General features: G+C 38.2%; 1 protein-coding gene and 1 long non-coding RNA gene across 2 annotated transcripts in view; one reads left to right on the plus strand and one right to left on the minus strand.

Annotated features, from left to right (window-relative positions):
- Positions 1-8,368, plus strand: part of LOC122438322 — a 43,819-nt gene extending 35,451 nt beyond the window's left edge. Inside the window, exons 2-4 of the long non-coding RNA XR_006268528.1 lie at positions 5,754-5,862; positions 6,867-6,968; positions 8,286-8,368. This is a non-coding gene — a long non-coding RNA (uncharacterized LOC122438322). The remainder of the gene's footprint in view (positions 1-5,753; positions 5,863-6,866; positions 6,969-8,285) is intronic.
- Positions 1-19,368, minus strand: part of LAMB4 (laminin subunit beta 4) — a 102,946-nt gene that overhangs the window by 6,230 nt on the left and 77,348 nt on the right. Inside the window, 7 exon segments of the mRNA XM_043463060.1 lie at positions 2,258-2,411; positions 3,660-3,836; positions 6,825-6,963; positions 9,358-9,565; positions 13,809-13,953; positions 17,363-17,524; positions 18,331-18,536. Coding sequence (XP_043318995.1) covers positions 2,258-2,411; positions 3,660-3,836; positions 6,825-6,963; positions 9,358-9,565; positions 13,809-13,953; positions 17,363-17,524; positions 18,331-18,536 — 1,191 coding nt within the window.

Below are 19,368 nucleotides of genomic sequence, written 5' to 3' on the forward strand. Positions count from 1 at the left end.
TGGAGAAGGAAATGGCAACCCACTCCAGTATTCTTGCCTGGAAAACTCCATGGACAGAGAAGCCTGGCGGGCTGCAGTCCACAGGGTTGCAAACAGTCATGGCAGCACGCACGCACATAGTTTCTTTACAACGTTGTGCTAGTTTCTGCTGTAGTTTCTCCTGTACACCAACGTGGATCAGCTGTGTGTACACATGTGTCCCTTCTTGGTTTTGTGGTTTCCCTCCCACTTAGCTCACCACAGAGCTCTGAGTAGAGTTCCCTGAGCTATACAGCAGGTTCTCACTAGTTATCTATATTACATATAGTATCAGTATTTACTACACTTCTTGCGCATCAAAACTTCCATTTTGTTCAGAGTGTGTTTCCTTCTGAGTTGCTACCTACAGACCCGTGCTAAATGATGTAGCACTCTAGCGTCTAGATCATACTAACTCCAAAAAGGTACTTTGAAGGAGAAGAGAAAATGAGCAGCATAGGTTAGGACAGGGTTCCCCACCTTGGCACTAGTGATATTTTGGGCAGAATAACTGTTCATTGTCGGGGAGACATTCTGTGAATTATAGAACATTTAGCAACATCCCTGACCTCCATCCACTAGAACATTAGTTGAACCACTAGTTGTGACAAACAGGAATGTCTTCAAACATTTCTATCCCCAAGGGAGGGGGGAAAATCACCTCTGACTAAGAAGCACAAAATTAGGGAACTTTCTTGGTGGTCTAGTGGCTTAGACTCTGTGCTCCCAGTGCAGGGGGCCTGGGTTCAATCCTTGCTAGGGGGCTAGAGTCCACATGCTACAGCTGAAGATCCCGCATGCCACGACTCAGCACAAGACCCAGCACAGCCAAAGAAATAAAAGCAGCACCAAATTAGGACAAGGGCACTTTAAGATGACTAAAGGCAGTTTCAGTGTGCTCCCGTTAATACAGATCAGAGTTCATCAATACTCTCTGAAGTAAGACCAGGCACAAGGCATGTTCGGTTACAGTCACAAACCCAGCTCCTACTTCTGTCTCAACTCAGCGGACTCATACGTGGTTAAACTGTGTCAACAATAAATTGAAACCAGTATTTGTTCTACTAGGAAGGTGGAACATTATTAATATGATGTTATTGTCAAACTGGGGGAGTGCATAAAAGGATAGATAGAACTACTGTATGATCTGGGAATCCTCAATGTGTGTACTCATCTGAGAGAAACCAAGTCTGTATCTCAAAGAGACACTGCTCTCCCGTGTTCCCCGCAGCACTATTCACAATAGCCGAGACATGCAAACAACCTGTGTCTGTCCGTGGATGACTGGATAGAAACAATGTGAGAGGCACATATACATGTATCAGTTATATACATATGTATGTATAAATACAGTTCAGCCATAAAAAACAAGGAAATCCTGCCCATATGCGACAGTGGATGAACCTAGAGGACATTGTGCTAAGTGAAAATAAACCAGACAGAGAAAGATAGATACTATGTGGTCTCACTCACATGTGGAATCTAAACACACAGAATGAGGAGAATTGTAGCTGCCATGGGTTGGGGGAGTAGAGGACATTGGGGAGATGTTGGTCAAAGAATGCAAACTTCCAGTTGTAAGATGAATGGTTCTGTGGATCAGTCAGATTGTATTGTACACATCAGTAGGTCAGAAGCATTATTGCCACATATACAAAAAGGTTGGGCTTCCCTGGTGGCTCAGAGGGTAAAGAGTCTGCCTGCAATGCAGGAGCCCTGGGTTCAATCCCCGGGTGGGTTAGATCCCCTGGAGAAGGAAATGGCAATCCACTCCAGTACTTTTGACTGGAAAATTCCATGGACGGAAGAGCCTGGTAGGCTACACTCCATGGGGTTGCAAAGAGTCACATATGACTAAGCAACTTCACAGGCTTCCCTGGTAGCTCAGTCGGTAAAGAATCTGCCTGCAGTGCAGGAGACCCAGGTTCAATTCCTGGGTTGGGAATTTCCCCTGGAGAAGGAAATGGCAATCCACTCCAGTATTCTTGCCTGGAAAATCCTGTGGACAGAAAGGCTGGCCGGTACAGTCCATGGGGTTGCAGGAGTCGGACACAACTTAGTGACTAAACCACCCCCACAAAAGGTAATTATGTGAGGTGGTGGATGTGTTAACTTAATTATAGTAGTCATTTCACAACATACATATTCATCAAATCATCACACTGTACACTTTAAATACATACAATTCTGTTTGTCAATTATACTTCAAAAGAGCTGGGAACATATAAAGAATAGGTACCTGCTATTCTTCTCATCTTGTCCTCTGTGTCTCCAGCCAGTTTTACTGCTGCATCTTTTAGCTGTTTCACTTTTCCTAATGTTTCCTTTGTCAGTCCTGGCGTGCTCATCTTATGCTGAAGAACAGCATATTGATTCTGTAGCTCAACAAACTCCTACAACAGAGTAACATTCTCATTATCAGAAGATACTTGTAAAGCACACACACATGTGATGTCTGCCTGATACTGTTCATAAAAGGAGTAAGAGGCAACCCTCATCCACTCAATACGCTTGAGTCACTCTGAGATGTCCAACAGGGCTTTCATTTGCAGTTTGTTTGTTTACAGGTTGAAAAAATTCTCAGCTTTAGTGAATTAAAAATGAAAATTTCCTGTTATAAAATATCATACATTGCTTTATGTGATGGCAACTATTTATGAGATACCAGTTTATTCTGAAGTATAAGGTCAGAGCTACACAGGACAGAATGACTCGGTGCTGCCCTTGACAAAGGTCTCGGTTCAGTTGGGTTGAGCACTTACAAGTGCAAGGTGAAGGTCAGAGAGAGTGGTGAACATTCAGAAGCAGCAAGGACACAGGATTTGCTTGGCACAAAGGTGAGATAGGAATGTGGTAGGAAGGGAGGCAGGAGGTTATGAAGGGCTCCCTCAATATTAGAAGGGAAATCTTCAGGGTCAGCCTGAGTGGCTGACAACCTAGAATGTTAGACAGATGAATACAGGCCCGACCCAGGAATGGACTATGGCAGTGGTAGAGGGTGGGCAGGAAGCACCTTTCTCAACCTCTGCTCCATAGAAAACACCCTCAACTCCCAAGTCAGCAGAAAATGTACCCAGCACATTAGGAATTAAGAGCAAGAAAATATACCAATTATAAAAAACACTTCAACCTCTTTCTTTTGCTTAAGTTGCTATAATGAATGAGACCAACCAAAGATTTCCTGCCAAGAGAATGAGTTGATAGCTTCTTTCAGCAACCGAAATGAATAGGCCATTTTCCACAACTGGTTCATGAACTCACTCTGATTTTTGTAACTCAATCTATTCTCTTTGGCAGGTGACTTGTACTTCTTTATCTGCTATGTGATTTAATTAGAGCAAAGGGCAAATACGTACAGTTAGACCCGTGACATAAATTGTGAACGTTTGGAAGTTTAGGAAAAAATTCGACTAGATGGGGTAAACAGTCTAACATAATCTAGTCACAAAACTCTTCCTTGGGAGACAGCCCCCCATGTACAGAAGCATCTCCATGCCCAGCAGGGTCGCTACACAGACACTATGGAACATGGACCAGCACTAAAGGAAATGCTGACAAATGGCACAAAAATCTGGGGTTAAGGGATTATCTTTCAAAGAAGCAGTTTGTCTGCTCTTGGTGGCAGAGGTAGGACCAATGGCCTCCTCAAGGCCCCCAGCCTGGTGCCGGGCTGCTTCCGCCTGAGCTCGTGCCCGAACAGCCTCGCCTCGGTTCCTCTGCAACGTGGTCTGCAGCTGGGCAAGTCCACGCTCCAACGCTGACTGGTGCTTTGCTACGTCCAGCTTATTCTTCGTCTCCTGGGCCTGATTTTCAGCCTGCTGTTGATCGAAACACCAGAAAGGAAAAAGTCTCTTTATGCTATAAACAAACAAGAAAATAAACGATGTAATGATCCCTCCACAAATAAGCTAGGTATAAAGGGAAAGAAAACTGTTCCTTTGCTTTTTCTGTTCAATTAAAACAATGTTATAATGCTTCAGACAATAGGGTCTAAGAGAAAATAGGCACATATCAATGTAATCACCCTCTGGCCTAAGAGTAAGTAATGCCATGAGCCAAGGTCTTGGGCGTACCACCCTCCTCTCCATATCTCCTTCCACCCCCTCAAAGGTTACCACTACCCTGAATCTAATACTTTTTATTCCACATACTTCCATTTCATTCCATGTGTGTGTGTGTGTGTGTGTGTGTGTGTGTGTATACATGTATTAACTGTCTTCTTGGGTATTTCTAGCAAAATACAGTATTTTCTACTTCTAAATTTTATACATATAGCATCCTGTGTTTTTCTGCAGCTTGAATTTTCAATTCAAAATTATGCTTGTACAGGTCATTAAGCCAATTTGCATAGCTCTTGTGTATTCACTTTTACCAATTTAAAGTGTTTCACAGTTTGACTGTACAAAAATTGACTTTTCTATTCTCTGGCAATACAGGGGTGGCTTCTAATTTTTTTCTCCCTTATAAATAATAACAAACCCTTACACTTATTCCTTATTTTGGTGACTATGCTTGTCATATCTAAAAGTCTGATCTGTCATTTGTTACCTCTTTTGTTCTTTGGTCAAAGTTTCATACCTTCTTTGATTTTTCTTAAGCATAATAAACACTCTTATTTTGTATTGGATATCCAGTAATGGTTATATCTGAAGTCTCTTGCATCCTCTTGTTTGCTATTTCTGATGATTCTTGCTTAAGGCAAGTTGTTTCTTTATTATGTATTTTAAGGGAACCCTTTGAGGCTTGGTTTTAAGGTTCAGTCCTTTGGAAAGGATATCTCATGGCCTCTGTCAGGCATCTGAGGGCCTTGATAACTCAGGGTCACTTTAAATGACATTTTTAGCTTGGTTTATGGGGGTCACCCAGGTAGTGTGGATTCTAGCCCCACCTTACCTGAGAGCCAGCTTGTTAATAATTCTCAGTGAAGATTATCCCCCTCCACACAGAGGCTAGTGTCTTTACCATCTCTCTCTGTGGAATGATCTAACATTTCCTTGAGGGTGTGCCTTTTAAGGTTCCTACTCTCTGCAGGGCCTCACTGCCTCCTTGGATGGGTTTTGTTTTCTATTACTTATGGCAGCTATGGAAACCAGCACTGCTGATACCCCAGGGACTGGCAGTAGCCCTCTGTCTGCTGTCGGCTTCCTGCTCAATTACCTCTCTGGATCATGCTTTCCCGTCATTTTTGGCCTCTGAAGACATCCTCTATTTTTTACCAATTCAGCAATGCATTTAAACACGTTTTAAAATAACTTTTTCAGGTTTCTTTTTGTTGTTGTTGTTAGGTGGGTTCCTTTGTATAGTGGTCCATCAAGCTGCTAGAAACAGAAGCCCCTTCCTGCGCCCTCGGGTATACGTGGGAGTTTTTCTAGAGTAGGAATCAGCAAGCTTTTTCTGTAAAGGGCCTGACAGTAAACATTTTATACATTGTGGTCCAGAAAATCTCTATTGCAACTATTCAACTCGGTGCCGTGGCTGCGCAAATGGTCCACGGACTATATGTGGCTGAATTCCAATCGAACTGTGTGACTTTGGACGCTACAACAGTTGGTGGGTGCATGTGGCCCCTGGGCTGAATTTTGCCAACCCCTATTCTAGAGTAGATGCACAGAAGAAAACCTGGAGGCCTTCTTTATTTTTTGCTCCTATATATGTGCAACCTCTTCATATCTAACCTTTTTTAAAATTTCCTGATGTACTAATCCTGTTCTGGTGCTTTCTGCTTTTCTTTTCAGGATGCCTGTATTTAGATATCTAAAATGAACTGAAGAACAGGGACTGAGGAGCTTGCAGTCTGCTGGGAAGGGGACGAGCCTTGGAGGAGAGATGTCATGGATTCACAGAGTAGGACCTTTTCTGTCCTCTAACTGCCAGGCTTCCTCTTCCAGACCTATCACGTGGGTTAAAGCAGGCTTTATTCCTGCCAAACTCTGGGTGGAACCCTTTCTTTTGGGTTATCTTTCAGTTTTAGGATATGCTGGTGAGATTTTATGTAAATTTCATTATAAAAGTCTGGCAACAATTAACTTAATTTCTTCGGTTGGTGAGCTTTCAAAGCTCTATGACCTTCCCTGGTATAAGAAGGGATAATGTGACATCACTTATAGGTGGAATTTAAAATACAACACAATAAACCTATCTATCAAATAGAAACAGACTCACATAGAGATCAGAATTCTATGAGATTCTAGAGATCAGATTGCCAACATGGGGGGTGGGGATGGAGGGCTCGGAGGGATGGACTGGGAATTTGGGGGTGGTGGATGTTAAATATCACATTTAGAATGGATAAACAACAAGGTCCTACTCTATAGGACAGGGAGCTATAGCCAATCTCTTGGGATAAACCATAATGGAAAAGAACATTTTAAAGAGAATGTATATATGTGTAAAACTGAATTACTTTGTGGAACAGCAGACACTGGCACAACACTCTAAATCAACTATATTCCAATTAAAAGATTAAAAAAAAAGAAGAAGGGATAAACTGTCCTCAAATCTATCACTAATTAGCTGTGTGACCTTAGGCAAGTGACTTAGTCTCCCCAGGTCTTACTTTCTTCATTTACAAGTTGGTGGTAGCACCTGCTTTGTCCCCCAGGCTTGGCCAACAGTGAAAAGAGATAATGCTGGGAGAGCTCTGTAGAACATTAATTACACATATAATACTATCATAGTCTTATTTATCATCATAATGATCCCACTGAACAGGTAAGACAAGCATGACATTGGCAGACATAAAACCTGTGCTGTTTCCACAGTTGAAGTTTATTTCAGGTTAGTTTCAAAGAAGATAAAGAAAATACCTGAAGTTTGTTCTTTTTGATTTTTGTTATCTCGGCATTCAGCTGTGTGATGGTAGAATCTGTCCGTCCTTGAGTGATTTGAACTTGCTGCAACTTCTTCAACATTTTGCTGAGATTTGATAGAACATTTTCTGCTTTTCTGAGGTAAGATATTAACATATTAGATTAGATAAATAAAGAATTATTCATTTATTTCACCTGGAGAGTTCATTCGACTCAACCAAAAACTTTCCTGAATTATTCATAAAGTCTGTTTAAATTACTCTCAAGCAAGGCAAAGTGCTGAAGTCTTCATTTTGAGAAACAGGTATATTTAAATGCCAATAAAAACACATATATTGTATATGCCTACATAGGTACAGATTTTGCCAGGTATGGAAATCAAAGATATAGATATCATTTCTTAACTTGTCATAAGCAGAGCGATTTGGGTAATAAAAGTGCCAAGCTTGGAACAACAACAACAAAAAATTATCTTCAGCCAGTTCTTTCCTGACTCCTCAAACTTAAGCAATGCTCTTGAAATCCTTATAGGGGGGGTGGGGGGGGTGGGTGAGGGCAAGTCAAGAGGCTCCACAGAGAGCAAAGAGAGTGAAAGGCTTTGCATTTACAGGCTGTGTTTATTCAGGTTTATTTAAGCTTCACTGACATTCCAGCCGCCCAGGGGCCCAGTCAGAGGTTAAAATCACAAGCATTCCAAGTGATAGTCTATTTTACAGAAATGAGCTCACCTCAAGTCAACATTCACCAGATACTTAGATCTACGGGCTCAGAAGAACCTTTGGAAGAATGTACGAAGCCAGGCAGATAGCTGACTGACCTTAGCAGAGACATTGTTAGAAATGCTTGTGTAGGAGCAAAAATAGCTAAATGGCAAAACATCCCCTTCTCCAATCAACCCATCCTCTCCTCCTGGTGGTAATTTTTTTTCTGTTTAAAGAAAAATACTATTTTATAAGAGCAGTTTTAGGATCACAGCAACATTGAGAGGAAGGTACAGAGATTTCCCATACATTTCTAACCTCCCCAGTTACTGACACCCCACACCAGAGGGTCCATTTGTTACAACTGATGAACCTACATTGACACACCATAATCACCCGGAGTCCACAGTTTACATTAGGGCTCACTCTTGGTGTTGTCCATTCTGTGGGTTTGGACAAATGTATAATGACATGTATTTATCACTATAGTATCAAACTGAGTATTTTCACTGTCCTAAAATTCCTCTGTGTTTGCCTATTCATCCCTAACCTCAATCCCTGCAACCACTGATCTTTTTTTTCCCACTGTCCCCATAGTTGTGCTATTTCCAGAAGGTCTTAGAGTAAGAATCATACAGTACGTAGCTTTCCTTTTCTACACTTGTTTCTCTACAGTTACAGAAGGGGGTTCCGGAGTCTTTCCTTCTCATAACTCCCCCATCCCCATATCTTTTTACTGTATTCTTTTTTCCCTTAGATTTTCAATGTACTGCTCATTATAGCACATTTAGAGAACACTCCCCAAAAAAGAAGAAAGAAGAAAAAAATATTGGAGAGAAAATTTACCAATACTTCTACCACCTTTTATGATATGGCATAGTCTAACATTTTTGTCCTTATAAGATTTTTGTTTTCATGACTGAGAGCCTCTTCTGTGTATAATGTGTTATCTTCTTTTTAAAAGTATTTACATTACACTAAGAATCTCTGCATGTTACTTTATCAGCATCATTTTTAACAGCAGTATGATAGTGCTGTAGTTACTTAATCTTCCTAGTTGTAAACAGTAAAACTGGAAGAGGCTGGGCTTTCAGTGGAGTTTGGGGGACTTTATTTGTATAAGTGGATGGTGAGACAGTGAAGACAGTTCAGGTCTCAATTCTGCTTCGGGGCATCCAAAAATGATGGTGGATGTAGATGACGGTACCACCATCCACTGACCCTATGACCTTGACTCACAGTACCCCATGATCAACATCAAGGTGGCTTCTCATCTTTGGTTAGCAAAGTCAACAAGGGCAAAAAGAAGCAAGAATTAGTTGACTTTGTGTGCTGTATATATCATTCTATTCCAGTACTACTTTTGGGGCACTAGAGTCCTTCTCTTCCTTACCATCAAATCTTTTATATATATATATATTTAAGTTTAGATTTCCAAAGTACTGTTTATTGCCATAAATATAGAAAGAACCAAAAATCAGTATAAAAGAAGGGAAAAATACACAGATATTCCCACCACTTGTTAAGATATTGGCATATAATTAACACACAGCTTTTACTGGCGTATACTGGTATAAAGAGGTAACAGACTACAGGAAGGGTGCTCAGTCTAAGGAAAATGGGAAACCAGCATCGTTGTGCCCTGCCTCCCCGCTTCCCAGCTTTCTGGGGCACCTCCACAGACAACTTAGCCTTCATTTTGGGCAATGAACTATCAGAGGGCAATTTCATTTGAATATTGTAGCTCCTTAGGCAAATATTTTTCTGATGGCCTTTCAGCAGATTGCCTGTTAGAGCAGGAGGAGAACATTAATATTAATTGTACTTACTTAGCTGCTTCTGCCTTCACCAAAACCTTCTGGGCTCCATCTGCTGCTTTGTTTAGCCTGTCCTCTTCTGTCCTGTAGTCCTCACAGAGTTGCATAAGTTTCTGTATTTTGTCAAGTTCATGGGTTAGATTTTGCGATGTTATTGGTAGGTGGATGTCAAGTACACGATTTGCCACCTTCTCTACATCCTCTGGAGGCACATTTTCCTCTTAAATAAGAAGATGTGTTTTAGATAACTGTGTTTCCTTATCACTCTATCTCGTCAATATCATCACAATGAATTCTACGTTAAATCTATTTGTATTTGATTAGTGTCCCGAGAATAAGTGTCCCATAGACTCTTCTGCATCTTCAATTTCCCCTTCTCTGTGAAAGAAACACTGTTTGTGTAATGATGAACACAACCTGTATAAATGTTTGTTGGAAAAATGAAGAATAACAGATTTGGGATATTTTGTGACCTACAAAATGCCTTCACAAGAATTGCTTATTATAAGTACAGATTCAAAAATAATTAAAATGTTTAGATGCCTGTCATTAAGATTCAAAACCATGGAAAACTATTATGCATAGAGTGGATCAGCAACAAGGTCCTCCTGTTTAGCACAAGGAACTATATTCAATATCCTGTGATAAGCTGTCATGGAAAGGAATATAAAAAAGAATGTAAATATATGTATAACTGAGTCACTTTACTATGCAGCAGATATTAACAACAATATAAATCAGCTATAAAGAAGAAAGAAAAGAAAGTGAAGTCGCTTAGCCGCGTCTGACTCTCTGCGACCCCATGGACTGTAGCCTACCAGGCTCCTCTGTCCATGGGATTCTCCAAGCAAGGGTACTGGAGTGGGTTGCCATTTCCTTCGTTCAATTTAAAAAAAAAGATTTAAGCACCATGAATGAGATAATAGGGAAGCCCTGGGTTTGGACTCAACAAAACTCTATTCTAATCCCCCCTGCCATAGGCTCACAATTGCCTGTTATACAAAGTGAAGTAAGTCAGAAAGAGAAACACAAATACTGTATACTAACACATATATATGGAATTTAGAAAGATGGTAACAATGATTCTATATGCGAGGCAGCAAAAGAGACACAGATGTGAAGAACAGACTTTTGGACTCTGGGAGAAGGCGAGGGTGGGATGATTTGAGAGAATAGCACTGAGACATGTATATTACCATATGTAAAATAGATAACCAGTACACGTTCGATGCATGAAGCAGGGCACTCAGAACTAGTGCTCTGGGACAACCCAGAGGGATGGGTGGGGAGGGAGGTAGAAGGGGGGTTCTGGATGGTGGGACACATGTACACCCATGGCTGATTTATGTTGATGTATGGCAAAAACCACCACAATATTGTAAAGTAGTTACCCTCCAATTAAAATAAATTAATTAAAAAAAATAAAAAGGTTAACAATTTTTGCTTATCTGCATAACAGGGTAATTATATCTGATACTACTTCTCAAAGGCCTATTTTGAGAAGGGATATGATAAAATATAGTATGAGCAACATATTATCAAGAAACTTCTAAATACATCTATACCCTGCTTTTCAGAAAATAGAATTGGCCTCCTTTGAGAAGTGAAGTGGGAGATGTACTGTAGGTGTTTGGGGAATAACTCTTCGTTTCTTTCTGGCTCCTTACTGAGGCACAGATCCCGAGTCCCATGGGGAAGTTAGAGATGCATTAGATACAGATCTGATCTCCAAGGGGTTTACCATCAAGTCAGGAAATTATAAGTCATTCCAGATGATTACTGATATTTCATAGAGAAGAAGTGATGAATGTAAGACAAAATGATGTGGTGTTCAGAGGGAAGAGAAAATATTTCAGGAAGAACGTTAAGAAGACATTCAAAGCTGGTCTTAGAAGCCCACACAGATTAAATCTGTGGAGATGTGGGTTGAAGGGACGGGTAAGGGCATTGTCAGCGCAGGCAAAAGCTCAGGGTGGAACAGGTAAATAGTGTGTTTGGCTGGCCAGTGGAGGGGGTGTCAAACAAGTGTGTGAAAAAGTTAAAAAGTGTCTTAAAAAGTTTTAAAAAAGGAGGTGAAGTTCAGGAAGGCTGGGAGTGAATCACACAAGCCCCTAAATGTGGGGCTAAGAAACTGGACTTCATTCAAAAGACAATGGGAGCCATCGATGGCTTTCAGTATTTGAGTGACACGACCTAAGTATATATCTTCTTTGCAGTCATTTTGCCTTAGCTAGTTTTAATATAAAAGGACTATTTTAGGTTTTTTGTTTTTTTTTTTTTTAAACTGTGCCACGTGGCTTGTGAGGTTTTAGTTCCCCAACCAGGGATTGAATCTGGGCCCTTGGCAGTGAATGATGTGCCAAGTCCTAACCACTGGACCGCCAGCAAATTCCCAAAGTGAATGTTCTACTTCCTATACTGTTTTTGAAAAAATGCAACAAGAATTTTTCATGAATAAATTAGAGCCGTATTTTAAACAGAACCATGGATCTGGCTCTTTATAGAAATGGTAGCTGTTTTGTTAAAAAGAAAAGTTCTAATAAAAAGTGAAGTGAACTTAATTCCACATTCAGTCATGAAACATTTATTGGCATTGATTATGAGATTAAAAATTAAAATTTAAATGATTATAAATTCACTTTCAGGAAAAGTGACACAAAATTCTGTTAATAAGGAATTCAGATCTCAAGGAAAATATTAAAATGGTCAAAGAGGAGCTGCATAGAGTGGCCACCATAAATGTAATACTTTTATTTGGGCTTTACAGCCAAGAAAATTGAAGAAATTGGGTGGGGAAAAGGTACCATTTCCTGATGACCAAGAATCTCGGGACCCTGACCAGGGAAGTTCCTTTTATGGAACAGGATTTTTCTTGATGCCTAGCCTAATTTTTGTTGTAATAATCTGAACACAGTTCCCCCCCACCCCCCGCCCCCAATTCCTTAGGCTAATTAAAGTGACATTTTTATTGTGACTCTATTTAAAGTGACATTCTAGTAGCAATGAGAACCAGGACCAGTATAGCAATAGGCTCTATGCTCCAGTGAACTAGAAGGGAAACAGGTAGAACCTGCTTTGTGATCTGTTGTTTGAGCTCAGGACTGTATTTTACCATTTTCATACGACAGCAGTGGTCGTTCTGATATTTAGTTTTGGTGTCTGAATTAACTTGTATCTGCAGAAATAGCTAATGTGTTCCTCACATTAATTGGCATTGATTATGAGATTAAATCTACTAAATTAAATCACAGATCTACTAGGATCTGTGCCTAGTAAATATCAGTCAATCTAGCTTCTCACTGAAAATTTGCTTTTGAACAAACAAATGTCCAGCTGACTGATTTCATACCGAGTCATTTTCACTGATTATTTTAGTCATTTTTACTGATTATTTTCACTCCTTATTTTTTTTTTTATTATTTTGAAAATCAGTATTAGAGCTGCTAATACAATTTCTAGAAACAATGAAATAGAACTTGGCCACAGGGGTCTCTTATAAAAATCAATAGCAAAGAGATTTAATAAAGTGACTGCAAAGATTGTAACTGACATCCTAAATGTTAATTCATATGGAGATATTAAATGACTGAATTTGGAAGATGGCTGTGGGAAAGCTTTCTCAGATCAATTCCATGTAGTATTGTACCCAAATGACATTATTTGCAGAAAGTGAGGTTTCAGGTCAATTTCCAGCTGTACTATTTGATTTTTATCTTTAACTGATAATTCTCTAGAGTTTAAAACAAACCTTTCCCAGGGACTTCCCTGGTAGTCCATTGGTTAAAGCTATGCACTTCCACTGCAGGGGGCATGGGTTCAACCCACGGTCAAGAAACTAAGATCCCTTATGCGTGGGGTGATCAAAAACAAAGAAAACAACAAACCTCTCCTAAAATAAGGCACTGTGAGGGATATTAAGTTTATAATCATAATAATAATGAATCAAATAGCTCCGTCTGGCAGGCACAGAAAGCCAGCATGAGTCTTGGAAAATAGTCAATAACAGTTATCCAAAATAATCAGTATTTTAGATGCCACTTCACTACAGTATTTGATATACTAACTAACAATTGGCATACCTTGATCTCACTCTGTCAGATTATGGAATCTGACAGAGTCTTCATGTTAGATTTTCCTTTTAAAAAAATAATATAACTTTAAACACTAAGTTCACTTGTTTGGAATTTTAACTAAATTCTAGGATTTATTACTAAATTAACCTTATATAGAGAACCATATTTTTTGATACAGATTTAATAGTTTGCAATTGTTTTCATTAAGAAATTTAAGATCAACAAGTATGTCTTGTTTTGGATTTAGGCATGTGATTTCCAATTAATGTAATTTGGAATTGGTTGATGCTTCAGTATACATTGAAAAGGAAGAAAAAGGAAGAGGAGATGGGGGAGGTGGGGGAAAAGGAGGAGGAACAAAAACTAGTTCTAATATTTTTAAAAAATTACCTAACAAAAATATTTTCAGTTTTTTTATCAGAAGATTCATTTTTTCTTCTTCAGATTCACTTTGGTTTTTCATATTCCTCAGTTTCTTTCTTAGCTGTAATGCACTCTTTTTGCAAACTTCTGCCAGTTTACTTATATTTCTGATCTGGAATAGAAAAAACAAAAATGAGGCAAACATAACAATCAGGCATATTCTGGGATGTCTCCTTACTTAGCTGATCAAATAGAACTCACTAAAACTAAAATAGAAGTCTAGATAACTAAACAATAGATTCATGTTAAAGGACTCTTTTAAAAGGTGATATTGGTTGTTTTCATCATCCTGTTTTCTTAATAATGTAAACTTCTCTCTTAAAACATTATTAGTGATCAAAATTGCTATTTGAAAACAATGACTTTTCCTGATATAAATTGAAAATACAAATTTTCTTTTTAGGAGATGTTAGTATTTTAGGGTATTAGAAAATTTCACAGAATTACAGTGATCATCATGTTTAGGAAGCTGAGAACATTTTCTTTAATATAAGTTAAAATTTTAACTTTAATAAGCTCAACATAAGTTTAAATCTTTACTCTTTTAAACATTCTTCAAATTCAAATAATATATGCTCTTTGCACGTAAAAAGAAAGCATTCTTTCTTTTAATAAATGAGCTTGAACTCAGAGCAGGCTACAAAAATAAACTTGGTGGAGAAACGATAAGGACTAAAACGTTTACAACTTAGAAGCGCAAATTCTTAACTGTATGATTTGAAAAAGGTCATGGACTTTTTCTTAGGATTCCAACAAATGAGAGAAAGAGAAAAAAATGGAGAGCAATAGAACAATATCACCCACAAGTTGAGCTGCACTGAATAAATTAATTGTGACAGAAGCAGGGCTAATTAGGATCAAACATAGATAGGGGAAAAAAAGTCTCCCTTTATTTCTCCATAAAAAAACAGCTTAATTTAAGCCATACAGATTCTGTGGAAAAGGATTTAATGGTAGTCACTGGCAAATGATGAAACAAAACAGAAATATTTACATGATGAAAAATATGTACCTTAATTTTTTGGAGTTGTTCCTTAATTCTCTAGAACTTTTTAAACTTTAAAATGGATACCAGTTGCTAAGAGAGATTTTAAAAGTTCTTATCACAGGAAAGAAAATGTAACTACATGTGGTGATGGATGGATGTTAACTAAATTTACTGTACTAATCATTTCACAATATATACGTATATCAAATCATTATGTTGTTCACCTAAAACTAATACAAATTTCCCATGTCAATTATATTTCAATAAAAAATAAAGTGGAGAAATTGTGAGTAAGAATACATAGAAGTGAGATGAGAATTTCAGAAATAAATACTCTGGTCAGGAAGCACCAAGTTACACAGATGAAATCTCAATGTAGATTAGTTGATGCCATATTCAGAAAGAATAAGATTGCTAAATTACTTCACTCTTAAAACATCTCTCTGCAATCCATCCTCTGTCACGACTCCTGATTCAAGAATTCTCTTGTAATCTCTTCTGGCATGCTTCCCCCTTCTAATCAAGAGGAAAATAGCACACCATTTTATCAACATGACAACTTTCATCCTTTTCTAGTTCTCCATTTATATGTTGATTAAGCAAGATTCTGCTATTATATACTTCAGGGGTTATCTTTTAAAAATAATCACTTAACATGGGACTTATTTAAATGGTGTGAGATTTCTGGTTTTTGAGGAGGGACACAATAGTAGTTTAACATTCCATGAAATGATTAAGGGTTGATTTAAGCACAGGGATACAAGACCAGGATTCGTATTTGTTCACTGTTGAATTCCCAGCATGTAGATAAATGCCCAGCGTGCAATAGGTACTCAACGAATATTTGTTAAAGCATTGAAGAATAATATATAAGTGAAAAAACTAGGTGGCAATACAAATTTGAATGCTAAGTCGCCTCAGTCATGTCTGACTCTTTGTGATCCTATGGACTCTAGCCTGCCAAGCTCTTCTGTCCACGGGACTCTCCAGGTAAGAATACTGGAGTGGTTGCCATGCCCTCCTCCAGGAGATCTTCCTGACCCAGGGATTGAACCTGTGTCTCTTATGTCTCCTGCAGTGGCAAGCAGGTTCTTTACCACTAGTGCCACAGATGACTATGTAAACAAAAAATGTCAACATTTAGGATGTGTAGGGATGTTCTTCAACCTGACTATAATCAGAGACCTGCTCCAGAACTTGGATTCTGGAGCCTGTGGAGCAAGGATATAGGACCAGCTGGGGCTCTGGTCCATGGAGACGAGGCTCATGGAACAAACGGCTGCTCTGGAGTGTGTATGTGCAGGAGTGTGTATCTTAGCTGTGGTTCTCACCCCATTTTCAAGTCTGGCTCTGTATCCTTCTTTCACTTCTGAGGCCCAGATGTCTGCATGTACATTTCCTTTCTGTTCAGGAGTTGGTTTCTGCCACTTGCAAACAAGAGGGCTGACTAATATAATATTTATCTCGTATTGATTTTAAAAAATGCAGCTTTTTTCAGCTTTTCTTCTTCAAAGGCTCTATGTATATTGCGGGAAAAAAAAAAAAGGAAACTAGGGAACATACCAACTTATTTTCAAGCTGAACACCATGTGCTCACAAAACTCTTAAATTTGTATTTATCCTTTCAAGATGAATATAATGTATTCATCAAAAAGCCTAACTGATTATTATACTCATTTTTTAGAAATGATTTTTTAAATCGTTTAAAATTATTTAAGATTCTGTTATCAGGTACTTAAATATTAAAACAACTTTATCATATCAACCTAGGAAGGAGTTTAAGGAATTAAGGGTATAATCCTATTAAAAACATTTCTAACATTAAATTCTAACATTAAAGTTTGTCTATTTAGGAGAATTTCAAACACATTCTTGAATTTATGAAAAATTATTCTTCACTTGGAGATTTCTATAGTTTTCAAAACTCCAAGGCTAGGAATTTATACCTTTCTATGCAGTGTTTGCGACAAAGGAATCATAATCAAATGTCTATGTATGTCCTATGAACATATACTCTGTTTTTCTCTTCTCTTTCTTTCCATACACACACACACACACACACACACACTATGTTATACACACATATATACACATGTTTATATGTCATATATATGAGAAAATAAGTCAACATTCTCATCTACTTCTAAATCACCATTTATAGTCACATCTATATTTTTAGGGCTTCCTTGGTGGCTCAGATGGTAATGCAGGAGGATCCAGGTTCAATCCCTGGGTTTGGAAGATCCCCTGGAGAAGGGCATGGCAACCCACTCCAGTATACTTGCCTGGAGAATTCCATGGACAGAGAAGCCTGGCGGGCTACAGTCCACAGGTTCACAAAGAGTCGGACATGACTGAGAAACTAACATTCATAACTTTATTTTTATTCTGTATTTCCAAGCAAAAGAACACCTAACATCTAGAATCTATTCTTTCACTTAGAAGATAAATGGAAATTTTAAAAATTTCAAGCAGTTTGCTGTTTTAAAATTGCTATAGCTTTGCAAATAAAGCATGAGAAGACATCATTTACCTGTTTCTTCAACCTGTGAACCTGGTTGTTCAAATTGTGAATCACAGACTCTGCCTCCTGAGCTTTCTGCAGGGCATTCCTTGAGAGGGTTGGGGAGCCGTAACAGCTCGGGCCACCACAGGATGAGCGCTCACAGGCCGTGTCCTCTCCTTCTCCACACACCTGAGAGGAAGAAGGATCTATGTTAAAAAGTAACTTGTTGGTAGAGTGTTTTTCTAACATCATTCAGGCTCGCTGAGGCAAGACACTGCTCTATTCATGTGTGTTTCTTCAACAGTTGTTCATGCTTAATATGTAGATATGACCCATTAAATATTTCCTAGCTAACTGAATAAGTATCTAACTTATTTGCTGTTAGCACTGGTGTCAATCAATAACACTTTCATACTTATGGTTTCTTTGGAAAATATTGAGCATTTCCATATTAATTTCATCTTTTTAAAAATAAAAACTACCTTTCACTTATGAAGCAGGAGGAGTAAATGTCCACAGTCTATACCATTTAGGAAATAGTAAATAGTATAAAATAATAAAATCAAACCACGATCTTTACTCTTTGATTTTTCCCAAACTTGAACTTAATAAATAAAAAATTATTATTTTTAGATTAAATATATATTAGTTATATATTATTCCTATACTTATAAAATATAAATTAAAAATGAAATAAAACATTAGAGAGGGAAATAGAAAAGATTTGTATATCAAGTCAGGCTTCAAAGGTAGCACAGTGGTAAAGAATCCACCTGCCAAGGCAGGAGATGCAGGTTTGATTTCTGGGTCGGGAAGATCCTCTGGAAAAGAAAATGGCAACCCACTCCAGTATTCTTGCCTGGAAAATTCCATGGACAGCGAAGCCTGGCTACAGTCCATGGTGTCCCGAAGAGTCAGACATGACTGAGCAATCAAGCACACACATATTAAGTAAACACCACAGATACTTTTACTATACTGTCATGAATATTTACCTTTTCTTGCAATATTTGAATATTTGGTATCTTGATCTGCTGTAATTTCTCCAATGACAAGTCTTCTTTTGAGGTTAGTGTATCTAAGATGCTAAGTAAGTCATTCCTGGTACTTTTGGAGTTGTTTATGATGGATGTAGTTTCATTCATTTTCTTTTCAGTAGATAAAGAACTCTGATAATACTTCTTGATGTCCTTTGAAAAATCTACATCAACACGAATTGAGGTAAGATAAATTTTATGGAAACAACTGAAATTATATATGGGCTACCAACATAATCATTCTCCAACTTGACTAGACTGTCTTGGTCTCAATGATCAATACAAAAATTCAACATCCATTTCCTTGAGTTTGTACTTCACAGGGAAAAGTTAGAAGTTGTGTCATAGATACAGATGTAATACCTACAGAGCAGTGAGGTTTAAGTCTGCAGACATAGATTTGAACGCTGGCTTCTCCCTTTACTGTGTGGGTATGTCCTTGAGCAAACCTGTTAGTCTCTTAGATTGTGTCTCCTGTAAATTAGTGATAATAATTTGTGAAGATTAAGTGAAATCATATAAAAATACTCTGTGAAATGCTCCACATATGTAAGGTATTAATTTTGACTACCTATATGAACTCTAAGATGATGAACCAAGTTTATCCCACTACATAGCACAGAAGTTGACAAACTCATTCTACAAAGGTCAGACTATAAATGTTTTAGGCTTGCCTACCATCACACTGCCGTCACAACTACTCAACTCTGCCACTGTAGAGTAACAGTAACCATGTAAATAAATAGGTGAGACTGTCTCCTAATGAAACTTTATTTATAAAAATAGACTGGGAGGGGAAACATGTATACCTGTGGTTGATTCATATTGATGTATGGCAGAAACGAACACAGTTTTGTAAAGCAAATATCCTCCAATTAAAAGTAAATAAATTTTTTTAAAAAAGGAAAAAAAAAAACCTACCACAGGCTGTGGGTAGGATCTGCAGGCAGACTGTAGTTTGCTGACCTGTGATGTTGAAGCTGATGACAACAGCTA

This window comes from Cervus canadensis, chromosome 3 (assembly GCF_019320065.1).
Source record: "Cervus canadensis isolate Bull #8, Minnesota chromosome 3, ASM1932006v1, whole genome shotgun sequence".
NCBI lineage: Eukaryota > Metazoa > Chordata > Mammalia > Artiodactyla > Cervidae > Cervus > Cervus canadensis.